Here is a 14,711-nt window from a genome sequence, read left to right as displayed (position 1 = left end):
CCTCCTTAGTGAATAGCGAACCAAAGTACTTGTTCAATTGGTCCGCCATTTCTTTGTTCCCCGTTATGACTTCCCCCGATTCTGACTGACTGGCATGTGCCAAGAAGAGGCCTCTGACTGTAGCTGTTTGCAAAACAAGAGAGCAGAGATTGCAGCTGTGATCAATGTTCCATGTAATGTTATTTTGGGCCATGCAGCCCATTCACAAACCGCGCAGGTGTGGTTTTCTGGCAAACTGGCTGCGCGGGACCCTCTCTGACCCCTGCGCGGCCTCGCAGCTTACAGGGAACGTTGGCTGTGATCGGGTCATTTTCGCAGTGAACAGCAGACAGGTAAGGGAAAAGGCTACGTGCAGGATAACATGAGCTAAAGTCCAAGAAGTTCACAAACTCCCACACACGGCAGATGGAGTATAATGTTGCAAAGTGTGAGGTCATGCACTTTGACAGAAAAAAAATCAAAGAGCAAGTTATTATTTAAATGGAGAAAGATTGCAAAGTGCCGCAGTACAGCGGGACCTGGGGGTACTTGTGCATGAAACACAAAAGGATAGTATGCAGGTACAGCAAGTGATCACGAAGGCCAATGGTATCTTGGCCTTTATTGCAAAGGGGATGGAGTATAAAAGCAGGGAAGTCTTGTTACAGTTATATAAAGGTATTTGTAAGGCCACACTTGGAATACTGCATGCAGTTTTGGTTTCCATATTTACGATAGGATATACTTGCTTTGGAGGCAGTTCAGAGAAAGTTCTCGGTTGATTCTGGAGATGAGGGAGTTGACTTATGAGTAAAGGCTGAGGAGGTTGGGCCTCTACTCATTGGAATTCAGAAGAATGAGAGGTATTGAAACATATAAGATTATAAGGGAGCTTGACAAGGTAGATGCAGAGAGGATGTTTCCCCTGATGAGAGAGACTAGAACTAGAGGGCATGATCTTAAAATAAGGGACCGCCCATTTAAAACAGATGAGGAGAAATTTCTTCTGAGAGTTGTAAATTTGTGGAAATCACTGCCTCAGAGAGATGTGGAAGCTGGGACATTGAATAAATTTAAGACAGAAATAGACAGTTTCTTAAACGATAAAGGGATAAGGGGTCATGGGGAGCGGGCGGGGAAGTGGAGCTGAGTCCATGATCAGATCAGCCATGATCTTATTGAATGGCGGAGCAGGCTCAAGGGGCCGTATGGCCTACTCCTGCTCCCATTTCTTATGTTCTTATTAAGTTGGATCATTCTGGGCATGATGGAGAATTACTGAAGGGGACGCACCATGCAAGGTCAGGTGGCAGAAGGGAGTCAAATCAAGAGAAAGGAGGTAAATTCAAGCTTGCTGAGGAAAAAGTAGTGCAAGAGGAGTTTGTGCTCCGAAAAGTAGTCCAGCGAGAGAGAGTGCATGTGGTCGCAGAGCCCTCGGAACCCAAGGGCAGCACGGGCCAGCCCACACTGTGATTTGTGCGCACTAGGTCCGTGCAGCAGAGCTGGTCTCCAGTCGTACTGGATAACCTTTGCCACTGGACCGAGACCTAGCTCAGTCAAGCCCGTGTGGTGGCTGGTGTGCAACGGCCACCCCACGTTAAAAAAACTCACACACAGGCATCTTCCACCCTTCAAGTTGTAGTTCAGGACCTGGAATATTAGCTCCTTCATTGAAACACCTGTGAACTCATCCCTTTTTGGCGTGGAAGCAAGTCATCCTCGATACGAGGGACCGCCTATAATGATATTTACTGCACTCTCAGTTAGTTCATGCCCTCCATGCTTATCACAGAAATAAGATAGTGTGTGCTAGAGATTGAACAGTGTATTAGATAAGGCATTGTGGCTGGACCTTCACATGTGCCAAGAAGAGGCCTCTGACTGTAGCGGTTTGCAAAACAAGAGAGCAGAGATTGCAGCTGTGATCAATGTTCCCTGTAATGTTATTTTGGGCCGCGCAGCCCATTCACAATACCGCGCAGGCGTGGTTTTCTGGCTGCTTAGGCGGTGCCTTGGCTGCCGCCATTCTCTTTGGTCAGCTCAGAGGCTTGACAGCACCTGTAATAAGCTAGCTTATGTTTAAAACTTCCTTCAGCTGCTCCAGGCTCGAGCTGCCTTCACGACCCTTCGAGAAGCTAAAATGGAGCAGGGCCCCACATCGCTCATCCCCACCCGTCATCTCCCAACACCTCTCCTAAAGGCGCTGCTCAGCGCCGAGCTTACGGCTCACATCCCACCATAGGCAACTGCGCCCATACAGAGGAGCCTGGTCTCCAATCGTCTTGGCTCCCCTTGCCACTGGACCATGACCTCGCTCTGCCAAACCCGTGTGGTAGCCAGCGTGCAACGGCCACCCCACGTTAAAAGAACTCACGCACAGGCATCTTCCACACCTTCAAAATGAAGTCCGGGACCTGGAACGTCAGGACCTTCATGGACAACCCCAACAGCAACAGACCGGAACGCCGCACCGCCATGGTTGTCCGGGAACTCAGACGCTTCGACATAAACGTCGCCGCCCTAAGCGACACCCGTCGGGCAGGGGAAGTCCAGCTCAAAAGAACAAGGTGGAGGTTACACCTTCTTCTAGACAGGCAAACCAGAAGAACGCTGCCTCCATGGAGTTGGTTTCGCCATCATGAACGAGCTGGTCGACCGCCTCAAAGACTCCCCTTGCAGGATTAGTGAATGTCTCATGACTCTTCGGCTCACCCTAACCCCGGAACCAGTGCGCCACAGTCATCAGCAAGTACGCACCAACACTCGAGGCAACAGACGAGGCCAAAGAGGAATTCTACTCCAGCCTCGAACAATCCCTGTCCCGAGTCCCAACGAGCGACAAGCTGATCCTCCTTGGCGACTTCAATGCCAGAGTCGAAAAGGACAGACCTCTGGGGAGACGTGATCAGCAGAGAGGGGGTAGGGAAAGCCAACTCCAGCTGTACCGTGCTCCTGACAAAATGCCCAGAGCATGACCTTATTACCAGCAACACTTTGTTCCGTCAGAGGAACAAATACAAGGCATCGTGGCAACACCCTCGCTCCAAGCACTGGCATCTGCTTGACGACGTCATCATCCGAGGGAGGGACCGCAAGGATGTGCGCCATGACAGGAGCCAACGACTGCTGGACGGACCACAGCCTAATCCGCTCCATCATTATAAATATAGCCCCAAAACAGCGACGGCAACAGGAACAATGCCACAGGAAAATCAACGCTGGGGCACTCAAAGACCCAGTTAAGAAAACCCTATACAGTCAGCGCCTCACTGCCAACCTGATGACCCTCGATGACCCCGAGACACAGAGTGCCCACAGCGCCTGGTCTGCCTTTAAGGTCTCCATACCCAGCGCCTGCGAAGAGACGCTCAGTTACTCAACCAGGAAACACCAAGACTGGTTTGATGAGAACGACCAGGAGATCCAGGAGCTAATAAGCTGCAAGTGCAGGGCATTTCTGAACTTAAAGCAGCAACCCAATTCGGGAGCAGCAAAGCAGCTCTACAGGTGGCTGAAGGCCAAGGTCCAACAAAAAACCCACTACCTAAAGAATAGATGGTGGGTGGAGAAAGCACAGGAGATATAGCAGTTAGCCGACAACCACGACGAGCCAGGATTCTTCAGCGCAGTCAAGACCACCTACGGCCCAAGCACCCAAAGCCGCACCCCACTGCTGGCCAAGAACGGAGAGGCACTCACATCAAGGACACCGAGGCAGTCAGGGCCCGCTGGAAGAAGCACTTCAAAGATCTCCTTAACCGAGACTCTGCCTTTGACGCGAATGTCCTCAACTCTATCCCGCAGCATGTGACCCACCACCATCTCAGCAAAACCCCGGCACTGCACGAGGTAGAAAATGCTATCCGACAACTGAAGAACAAGGCATCAGGAGCAGATGGAATCTCCGCCGAGGCACTAAAGTATCACTATCAACACGAATGCGTGACCTCATCTCTCTCATCTGGAAGGAGGAGAGCATGCCGGGAGATCTCAGAGATGCCGTAATCGTGACCATCTTCAAAAAAGGGGAAAGTCCGGCTGTAACTAGAGGAATCTCTCAGCTGTTGGCCACAGGGAAAGTCACTGCAAAACTTCTCCTCAATTGTCTTCTCCCTGTAGCTGAAGAGCTCATCCCAGAGTCGCAACGTGGATTCCATTCACTAAGGGTACAACGGACATGATCTTCACCGCGTGACAATTACAAGAGAAATGCAGGTAACAACATCACCCCTTGTACATGGCCTTCTTTGACCTCTCAAAGGCCTTTTACAGATTAAACCGTGAGGGACTATGGGGCGTCCTCCTCCATTTCGGCTACCCCCAAAAGTTTGTCACCATCCTCCGCCTGCTCCATGATGACATGCAAGCCGTGATCTTGACCAACGGATCCACCACAGACCCATTCACATCTGGGCTGGAGTCAAGCAGGGCTACGTCATCGCACCAATGCTGCTCTTGATTTTGCTTGCTGCAATGTTTTATCTCACTCAACAAGCTCCCCGCTGGAGTGGAACTAAACTCATCATTAGGCAGTCCCTCAAAATCAAGGAAGATTTGCTTCCACTCTAAAGAGGAGTCCTTAGGTGGCTGAACAGTCCAATACGAGAGCCACAGTCTCTGTCACAGGTGGGACAGACAGTGGTTGAGGGAAGAGGAGGGTGGGACTGGTTTGCCGCACGCTCCTTCCGCTGCCTGCGCTTGTTTTCTGCATGCCCTCGGCGATGCGACTCGAGGTGCTCAGCGCTCTCCCGGATGCACTTCCTCCACTTAGGGCGGTCTTTGGCCAGGGACTCCCAGGTGTCTGTGGGGATGTTGCACTTTATCAGGGAGGCTTTGAGGGTGTCCCTGTAACGTTTCCTCTGCCCACCTGGGGCTCGTTTGCCGTGAAGGAGTTCCGAGAAGGGCGCTTGCTTTGGGAGTCTCGTCTCTTGCATGCGAACAATGAGGCCCGCCCAGCGGAGCTGATCAAGTGTGGGCAGTGCTTCAACGATGGGGATGTTGGCCTTGGTCAAGGACGCTAATGTTGGTGTGTCAGTCCTCCCAGAGGATTTGCAGGATCTTGCGGAGATACGTTGGTGGTATTTCTCCAGCGACTTGAGGTGTCTACTGTACATGGTCCATGTCTCTGAGCCATACAGGAGGGCGGGTATCACTACAGCCCTGTAGACCATGAGCTTGGTGACAGATTTGAGGGTCTGGTCTTCGAACACTCTTTACCTCAGGCGGCCGAAGGCTGCATTGGCGCACTGGAGGTGGTATTGGATCTCGTCATCAATGTCTGCTCTTGTTGAGAAGAGGCTGTCGAGGTAAGTGAAATGGTCCCCGCTGTGAGAACAAAACTACAGAACCAGTGGGAACCTGTTCAACCTTCGCTGCCTCCAGGCTAATCCAAGGTAGTCATCTATCGAACAACAGTACGCAGATGACGTTTTCATCTGCGCAGAGGCCGAACTCCAAGCCATAATCAACACCTTCACCGAGGCGTACGAAAGCATGGGCCTTACACTAAACATCCGTAAGACAAAGGCCCTCCACCAACCTGACCCCACCACACAGCACTGCCCCCCTCCCCCCCAGTCATCAAGATCCATGGTGCGGCCTTGGACAACGTGGACCATTTTCCATACATCGGGAGCCTACTATCAGCAAGGGCAGACATCGACGACGAGATCCAACACTGACTCCAGTGTGCCAGCACAGCCTCCGGTCGCCTGAGGAAGAGAGTGTTTGAAAACTAGGATCTCAAATCTGGCACAAAACTTATGGTCTACTTGTAGTGATACCTGCCCTCCTATATGACTCAAACGTGGACAATATACAGCACTTGCTTGACTATGTCATCGTCTGAGCCAGGGATCACAAGGATGTGCGCATCACCCGTGTCATGACAGGAGTCGATGACTGCTGGACTGACCACCGCCTAATCCAATCCATCATCAACATTAACATTGCCCCAAAGCAGAGGGGACAGCAGAAGCAGTTCCGCAAAATAGTTAATGCCGGGGCACTTAGAGACCCAGCTAAGAGAGCCCTATACAGCCAGCGCCTCACAGCCAATCTGGAGTTTCTTGATGACCCTGAGATGCAGAATGCCCACAGCGCTTGGTCTGCCCTCCAGGCCTCTATAACCAGTGCTGGTGAAGAGACACTTGGTCACTCAACCAGAAAACACCAGGACTGGTTTGATGAAAATGATCAGGAGATCGAAGAACGAATAGATCACAAGCGCAAAGCATTTCTGAGCCTCAAGCAGCAACCTAACTCGGGAGCTGCAAAACAACATTACAGACGGCTCAAGGCTCAGGTCCAACAAAAAACCCGGGACCCAAAGAACAGGTGGTGAATGGAGAAAGCACAGGAGATACAACAACTGGCTGACGGCCACAATATGCGAGGATTCTTCGCTGCAGTCAAGGCCACCTACGGTCCAAACTCCGAAGGCCCCACCCAACTCCTGGCCAAGAATGGGGAAATACTCATCATCAAGGACACCATGGCAGTCAGGGCCCGATGGAAGGAGCACTTTGAAGATCTCGTCAATAGAGATTCTGCCTTTGACTCGAATGTTCTCGACCCCATCCCGCAGCACGCGACCCGCCACCACCTCAGTGAAACCCCAACGCTATACGAGGTAGGCAAAGCCATAAAACAGCTCAAGAGCAACAAGGCTACGGGTGCAGATGGAATCCCTGCTGAGGCGCTAAAGTATGGCGGAGAGGTGCTGTTGGCGCGGATACACGGCCTCATCTCTCTCATCTGGAGGGAGGAGAGCACGGCGGAAGATCTCAGAGATGCGGTGATTGTGACCATTTTTTTTTTTGAAAAGGGGACAAGGCCGCCTGCGGCAATTACAGGGGAATCTCCCTGCTATCAGCCACTGGGAAAGTTGTCGCTAGAGTTCTCCTCAACCATCTTCTCCCTCTGGCCGAGGAGCTCCGCCCGGAATCACAATGCGGATTTTGTGCCCCTACGGGGCATAACAGACATGATCTTTGCAGCACGACAGTTGCAGGAAAAATGCAGGGAGCAGCGGCAGCCCTTATACATGGCCTTGTTCGATCTTACAAAGGCCTTTGACACGGTCAACCGTGAGGGTCTATGGAGCGTCCTCCTCCGTTTCGGATGCCCCCAAAAGTTTGTCAACATCCTTTGCCTGTTTCACGATGACATGCAAGCAGTGATCCTTACCAATGGATCCATTACAGGCCCAATCCACATCCGGACCGGGGTCAAACAGGGCTGCGTCATCGCTCCAACCCTCTTCTCAATCTTCCTCGCCGCCATGCTCCACCTCACAATCAACAAGCTCCCCGCTGGAGTGGAATTAACTACAGAACCAGTGGGAAGCTGTTTAACCGACGCTGCCTCCAGGCCAGGTCCACGATCACCCTAACCTCTGTCATTGAGCTGCAGTATGCGGACAACGCCTGCGTCTACACACATTCAGAGGCTGAACTCCAGGAAAAAGTCAATGTATTCACTGTGGCCTTATGCTTAACATCCGTAAGACAAAGATCCTCCACCAGCCTGTCACCACCGCACAGCACTGCCCTCCAATCATCAAGATCCACGGCGCGGCCCTGGACAATGTGGACCATTTCCCATATCTCGGGAGCCTCTTATCAACAAAGGCAGACATTGATGCGGAGATTCAGCATCGCCTCCAGTGCGCCAGTGCAGCCTTCGGCCGTCTGAGGAAAAGAGTGTTTGAAGACCAGGCCCTGAAATCTACCACCAAGCTCATGGTCTACAGGGCTGTAGTAATACCTGCCCTCCTGTATGGATCTGAGGCATGGACCATGTACAGAAGGCACCTCAAGTCGCTGGAGATATATCACCAACGATGTCTCCGCAAGATCCTGCAAATCCCCTGGGAGGACAGGCACACCAACATCAGTGTCCTCTGACCAGGCTAACATCCCCAGTATTGAAGCACTGACCACACTCGATCAGCTTCGCTGGGCAGGCCGCATAGTTTGCATGCCAGATACGAGACTCCCTAAGCAAATGCTTTATGTGGAGCTCCTTCATAGTAAACAAGCCAAAGGAGGACAGTGGAAACTTTAGAAAGACACCCTCAAAACCTCCCTGGCAAAGTGCGACATCACCACTGACACCTGGGAGACCCTGGCCGAAGACCACCCGAGGTGGAGAAAGTGCATCCGGGAGGGCGTCGAGCTCTTCGAGTCTCAACGCAAAGAGCATGAAGAGGCCAAGTGCAGACAGTGGAAGAAGAGCGCGGCAAACCAGCCCCACCGACCTCTTCCCTCGACGAATGTCTGTCCCACCTGCAACAGGGTCTGTGGCTCTCGTATCAGCCTGTTCAGCCACCAAAGAACTCACTTTGGGAGTGGAAGCAAGTCTTCCTCGATTCCGAGGGACTGCCTATGATATACAGCAGACATGTCAAAGTGCTGGTGAGGTACCACCAGCGCTGCCTCCGCAAGATCCTGCAAATCCCCTGGGAGGACAGACGCACCAACATCAGTGTTCTCGCTCAGGCCAACATCCCCAGCATCGAAGCACTGACCACACTCGACCAGCTCCGCTGGGCAGGGCCACATTGTCCACATGCCCGACACGAGACTCCCAAAACAAGCGCTCTACTCGGAACTCCTACACGGCAAACGAGCCCCAGGTGGGCAGAGGAAACGTTACAAGGACACCCTCAAAGTCTCCTTGATAAAGTGCAACATTCCCACAGACACCTGGGAATCCCTGGCCCAAGACCGCCCTAAGTGGAGGAAGAGCATCCGGGAGGGCGCTGAGCACCTCGAGTCTTGTCGCCAAGAGCATGCAGAAAACAAGCGCAGGCAGCGGAAGGAGCGTGCGGCAAACCAGTCTCCCCACCCACCCTTTCCCTCAACGACTATCTGTCCCACCTGTGACAGAGATTGTAATTCCCATATTGGACTGTACAGCCACCTGAGAACTCACTTTTAGAGTGGAAGCAAGTCTTCCTCGATCCGAGGGACTGCCTATGATGAGGAGTTCCTTTGTATGCTGAAGGAAGGACTAAAGGTGTTAAATCTGAAGCATCTCTTCGTCTCATCACTACTTTAGTAAAACTAGCTGCGCGTCTTTTTACCAACATCCACTGAGTGTTTCCAGCATTTCCTGGTTTTATTATAGGCAGATTCAGTAGCCCACACACAAAATAAATACAACAGAGTATTTGGATTTCCAGAAGGCATTTGATAAGGTGCCACATAAAAGGTTACTGCACAAGATAAAAGTTCACAGGGTTGGGGGTAATATATGATGATAGAGGATTGGTTAACTAACAAAAAACAAAGTCGGGAGAAATGGGTCAGTTTCTGGTTGGCAAACAGTGGGGTGCCACAGGGATCGGTGCTGGGGCCTCAACTATTTACAATCTATATTAATGACTTGGATGAAGGGACCGAATGTAATGTAGCCAAGTTTGCTGATGATATAAAGATGGGTTGCAAAGCAAGTTGCGAGGAGGACACAAAGAATCACCAAAGGGATATAGACAGGCTAGGTGACTGGGCAAAAATTTGGCAGAAGTATAATGTGAGAAAATGTGAAGTTATCTGCTTTGGCAGGAAAAATAAAAAAATATTTAAATAGAGAGAGATTACAAAATGAGGGACCTGGGGGTCCTTGTGCATGAAACACAAAAAGTTAGTATGCAGGTACAGCAAATAATCAGGAAGGCAAATGGAATGTTGGCCTTTATTGCAAGGGGGAAGAGAGTTTAAAAGCAGAGAAGTCCTGCTACAATTGTACAGGGTATTGGTGAGGCCACACCTGGAGTACTGCGTACAGTTTTGGTCTCTTTATTTAAGAAGGTATATACTTGCATTAGAGGCAGTTCAGAGAAGGTTCACGAGGTTGATTCCTGAAATGAAGGGGTTGACTTATGAAGAAAGGTTGAGCAGGTTGGGCCTTATACTCATTGAAGTTTAGAAGACTGAGGGGTGATCTTATTGAAACAAAGATTCTGAGTGGGCTCAATAGATGGATGCAGAGAGGATGTTTCCCCTTGAGGGGGAATCTAGAACTAGGCAGCATAGTTTAAGAATAAGGGGGTCACCCATTTAGAACTGAGATGAGGAAGAATTTCTTCTCTGAGGGTTGTAAATTGTCGAATTCTCTACCCCAGATAGCTGTGGAGGCTGGGTCATTGAATAAATTTAAGATGGAGCTCGACAGATCTTTGAACGATAAGGGAGTTAAGGGTTATGGGGAGCGGGTAGGGAAGTGGAGCTGAGTCCATGGTCAAATCAGCCATGATCTTATTGAATGGCGGAGCAGGCTCGAGGGGCCAAATGGCCGACTCCTGCTCCTATTTCTTATGTTCTTATGTTAAGTAACAGGGACTCCTTTGCCATAGGAATGAGGTAGGTTGACCAGTATTGTTGACTGTAGAATCGCGATTCAAAAGCAAGAAAAGTGCTTTAAAAAGGTCGGACTTGATAGTTGGAAGATATTATGGGCTGGGCAGTGGCCTTTCACCTCCAGGAGCTGGGTTAAAATCCAGCCAAGACTGATGGGATTAAAGTCCTCTCCGAAAGCTAGTGTTGAGGGTCGCTATTGGAACGAAGTTTGAGGCAAAGTAGAAGACTGATCCTAACCTTCGACAGGCCACGGGACAACACCAGTGAAGAGTGGAAAGGGTCACACTGGTGCAAGTGCTGTGGTTGGGGCAGAATATAGAGGGAGCCCAACTCTGCCTCTAACTCCGACCCAGGAGTGCTGGATACCGAGCTAATGTGGCGTGCGTGAATTGGGAAGGTGTTCCATTGTCCAACAGCCACATTCTCTCCATCTCCACCAGCGCAACACTTCCAAATGAGCAAGTGGTGACAAACAAAAATTAGAACCCCTTAGCATTTTACGAGCGACAACGTGACAAACCGGTCTCTTTTGTCTTCCCTCGTACGAGAACAAATGCGGACCAACTCTGGGCACCACACTTCAGGAAGGGCGTGAAGGCCTTGGGGAGGGTGCAGCGGAGATGGTTGAAACATGGAAGGCCGGAAGAAGGTTGGAGAGAGTTAGCCTAATTGCGGCGCAAAGACAGGTGGTGGCTCATGATGAAAGGCAAGTTGAGCCATGAAGGAAAAGTCACTGAAGGGGAAGCACCATGTGAGGTCATGTGGCAAAAGGGAGCCAATAGGGGAGAATGAGGAACTTGGGCGGAAATCATTAACGTGTATATAGGCTGTGATGTTTAGTTTTTAAAGTAGCAGAATACCCGAAGAGCTGCCTGGTGCAATACTTGAAGGGTATCTGAATCTGAAGAGCGTGTGGCTACGCTCAATTGTATTCGGTTTGTGCAAGTTCTCTTAATAAAGGCGGAACAAGGAAACTCTGGCGACCCACGCTTCATTCAACGTCGTAAGTAACAAATAATTCAATAGCAATTTACTAGACTGGTACCAGGGGATGCCGAGACTTCAGTTACGTGGAGAGACTAGAAAAGTTTGGGTTGTTCTCCTTAGAGCAGAGGTTGAGGAGATTTGATAGAGCTGTTTCAAATCATGAAAGGTTTTTAAAAAGAGAAACGGTTTCCAGTGTCGGTAACCAGAGGACACAAATTTAAGATAATTGGCTAAAGAACCAGAAGCGGCAGGATGAAACATTTTTCACACGAGTTATGATGATCAGGAAGGCGCTGCCTGGAAGGGCGGTGGAAGCAAATTCCACAGTAACGCTGAAAAGGGAATTGGAAGTATACTTGTACTTGAAAAAGGAAACATTTGTAGGGCTATGGGAAGAGAGTGGGGGAGTGGAACTAATTGAATAGCACTTTCAAAGAGTCAGCACAGACACAATGGGCGGAATGGTCTCATTCTACACGGTCATTCTATGCTCATGAAAATGGTAACACGGGAGTGCCAAAGGCGGCCACCCTTCTCCTAACAAACAACTTGAAGGACCATCTTCACTACAGCAGTCATTGCATTGGGGTTCGGATACTGGGTGTCTCTTGTCACTTGGTTTTCCTTCTCAATTTAGCCAATCACTTATTCATCTCCTGGTCCTTCAGGCTGCAAGTGGGTTGGAATGCAATGCGAGTATTTCCACATGAGTATTTGCAAAGACTTGTATAAGTTTTGCTGCGCTATGGATAGCCTCCCCTTTAATTATCCACATCCCTTAAGGAACACACAATTCCAAGGTCCACCACTCTTTACGCTGGCAGCAGTGAACATTCCGGCAAATGAGCTCACGCCTTAAATTAAATTAGCACATCATTCTTGTTATATATGTAAACCTGTATATACCTTGTGTAGCCACCAGAGGGCTCATCCCCTGGAGTCCCAAGGGATCCCACAATCCCTTGGGAGCACCTGTATATAAAGGAGGCCTCAAAGGCTGAAGAGGCCCTCCGAGATCTGTAATGAAGGACTACTGTCACAATTTACTTTGAGCTCATAGTATCTAGTCAGACTCCTTATTCATGCATAATTCTGGCAAGAGTCACACCAATTCTTAATCGTTCAGACCTGACGTCACACCAGTAGACAGAAATCAGCCCCATTGAGGCCGTTTAAAAAGTCTTTTATTCATGTGTTTTCGGGTGTGAAGACATTAGGTAGAGTTAAGGCTTTCAAGTGAATATTCAGCAGCAGAGCAGAACATCAGAAGTCTAGCGCCTATCACCCCCCCCCCCCCTGTCCACCTCTCACAATTAGCACCCATCATCCCCCTGTCCACCTCTCACAATTAGCACCCATCACCTCCCCTGACCACCGGACCCAATTATGGACGTGACCAAAGGCATCACTCCCAGAGCTGGGATGCATGCTTTTCTGCCACTCCTGCCCTTACCTGGAAACCCATGTGCTGGAGCTTTTCGTGAAGACTATCCAAAATGCGCCTTCCATCAAAGATAAACGCTGGCTTCAGCATCGCCTTGTAGATCCTCTCGTAGTCCAGCTCCTGAAAAGTGACAAACTTCAACTGAGACACGGGCAAGATCTGCATCGATATCCCATTTATGCACGCAAGATGGCCTAGCTGCAAGTGTTCCAAACTTATCCTACTCAAGACTGCAGGACAGACCGGAATCTGGAACAAGAGCCCATGCATCAGATTTGCACACAGTTACCCGAAAATCAGGACGTTCCCACGCTGGCCACAGACCTTGCCGAACCCAACCCTCTGCATTCTGGCCGGGAATTGTGGCGTCAGTGCATGCAGGCTCGAATTACTCAGCAAACAGTCAATTTAAGGAGCGCCTCGGCGAACTACAGCAAACCGAACTCATGACCAAAACTACAGCAACGTTTCCGATAAAAGCAGGGTAATCTCCAGCAAAACTCAGAGTGGAGGATAGTTACAGAATACAAATTGCGTGTGAAAAATTGATCCTAGGGGGTCACCGATAGATGTGTGCGATTGACGGGGGAATTATCTAATAATCTCCATTCAGGCCGCGAATAGTGTTGTCACTATATGCAGCCCCTGATAAAGAAAATCTTGCCTTTATAAAACACCTTTCACAACCTCGGGATATCCCAAAGTGCTTTTCAGCCAACGAAGTATTTTTGAAGTGTAGGAAATCCAGCAGCCTATTTGCGCACAGCAAGCTCCCACAAATAGCAATGTGATATTGATCTGCATAAGTGATGGATGTTGGTTGAGGGATAAATATTGGCCAGGACACCAGGGAGAACACTCCTGCTCTTCTTCGAGTAGTACATCTCGGTTTATCCAACAGTGCAACACATAATAGTAACTACACTCCAAAAGTACTTCATTGGCTGTAAAGCGCTTGGGGACGTCCGGTGGTCGTGAAAGGCGCTGTCTAAATCCAAGTCTGTCTTTCTCCCTCAGCACTGCACTGGAGGGTCAGCCTGGATTTTGGTGCTCAAGACTCTGGAGTGGGACCTGAACCCACAACCTTCTGACTCCGAGGCGAGAGCGCTGCTCACTAATCCACGGCTGACACCGACAGTCAAATAATAGTCTACCCCGATGAAAAGTCGAACAGAGTTCACTAGATGTCACAAACAAACGCCACGCGAAACTCATCGGCAACCACAAACCGCGGCACAGGCGGATACTTGAAGCACAAATGGGGAATTACACACTCTCCAGTGTGCGACTGTGGTCGACCAGATCAGACCGTGGAACGTACAACGGCCCAATGCCCCATTCACAAATACGATCGAAGGATCAGACGCCACTCCACTACTCCTGCTGCAATTATCTAGCTTAACCTAATGTAAAAGGATAGTTGTTGCTCTGCATCGGCATCAGCCTCAGAAGTATTAGTGGTGAAAGAAATTGATTTACGTGGGAAGAGCCAACATTGGGGCCAGCAGAGGGCCATGCTACCCAATGACCGCTTACCTTCAGGAGCAGAGTGAGAGAAAGCAAAGAAAATAAACTAGCCACACTGGAAGGGTCGAGTTATTTTCAATACCTTGAACATATCCCATTCTGTGCAGATCACAATAGCATGGGCATTCTTACACGCATCGTATGGGTCCAGGGAGACGGTGACCAAACGTGACACTGCAAGAAAGAAAATTATTTGTATTAATAAATAAAGAACACAAGAACATATGAATTAGGTGCAGGAGTAGGCCATTCGGCCCCTCGAGTCTGCTCCGCCATTCAATCTGATCATGGCTGATATTCTCCTCAACTCCACTTCCCTGCCATATCCCTCAATTTCCTTAATATCCAAAACTCTATCGATCTGTCTTGAATATACTCAACGACTGAGCCTCCACAAGCCTCTGGGGCAG

At 49.8% G+C, this 14,711-nt stretch overlaps 1 protein-coding gene across 1 annotated transcript in view; it reads right to left on the bottom strand.

The window, feature by feature from the left end:
- The window catches only part of LOC139262837 (UDP-glucose 6-dehydrogenase-like), an 87,106-nt gene that overhangs the window by 21,985 nt on the left and 50,410 nt on the right, over positions 1-14,711 (bottom strand). The window contains exons 10-11 of the mRNA XM_070878011.1: positions 14,384-14,475; positions 12,784-12,894 (exon numbers count right to left, since the gene is read on the bottom strand). Coding sequence (XP_070734112.1) covers positions 12,784-12,894; positions 14,384-14,475 — 203 coding nt within the window. The remainder of the gene's footprint in view (positions 1-12,783; positions 12,895-14,383; positions 14,476-14,711) is intronic.

The sequence above is a fragment of the Pristiophorus japonicus genome, chromosome 4 (genome assembly GCF_044704955.1).
Source record: "Pristiophorus japonicus isolate sPriJap1 chromosome 4, sPriJap1.hap1, whole genome shotgun sequence".
NCBI classification, from domain to species: Eukaryota; Metazoa; Chordata; class Chondrichthyes; family Pristiophoridae; genus Pristiophorus; species Pristiophorus japonicus.
The sequence above is the reverse complement of the archived record's forward strand: the minus strand, read 5'-3'. Positions and strand labels throughout refer to the sequence as shown.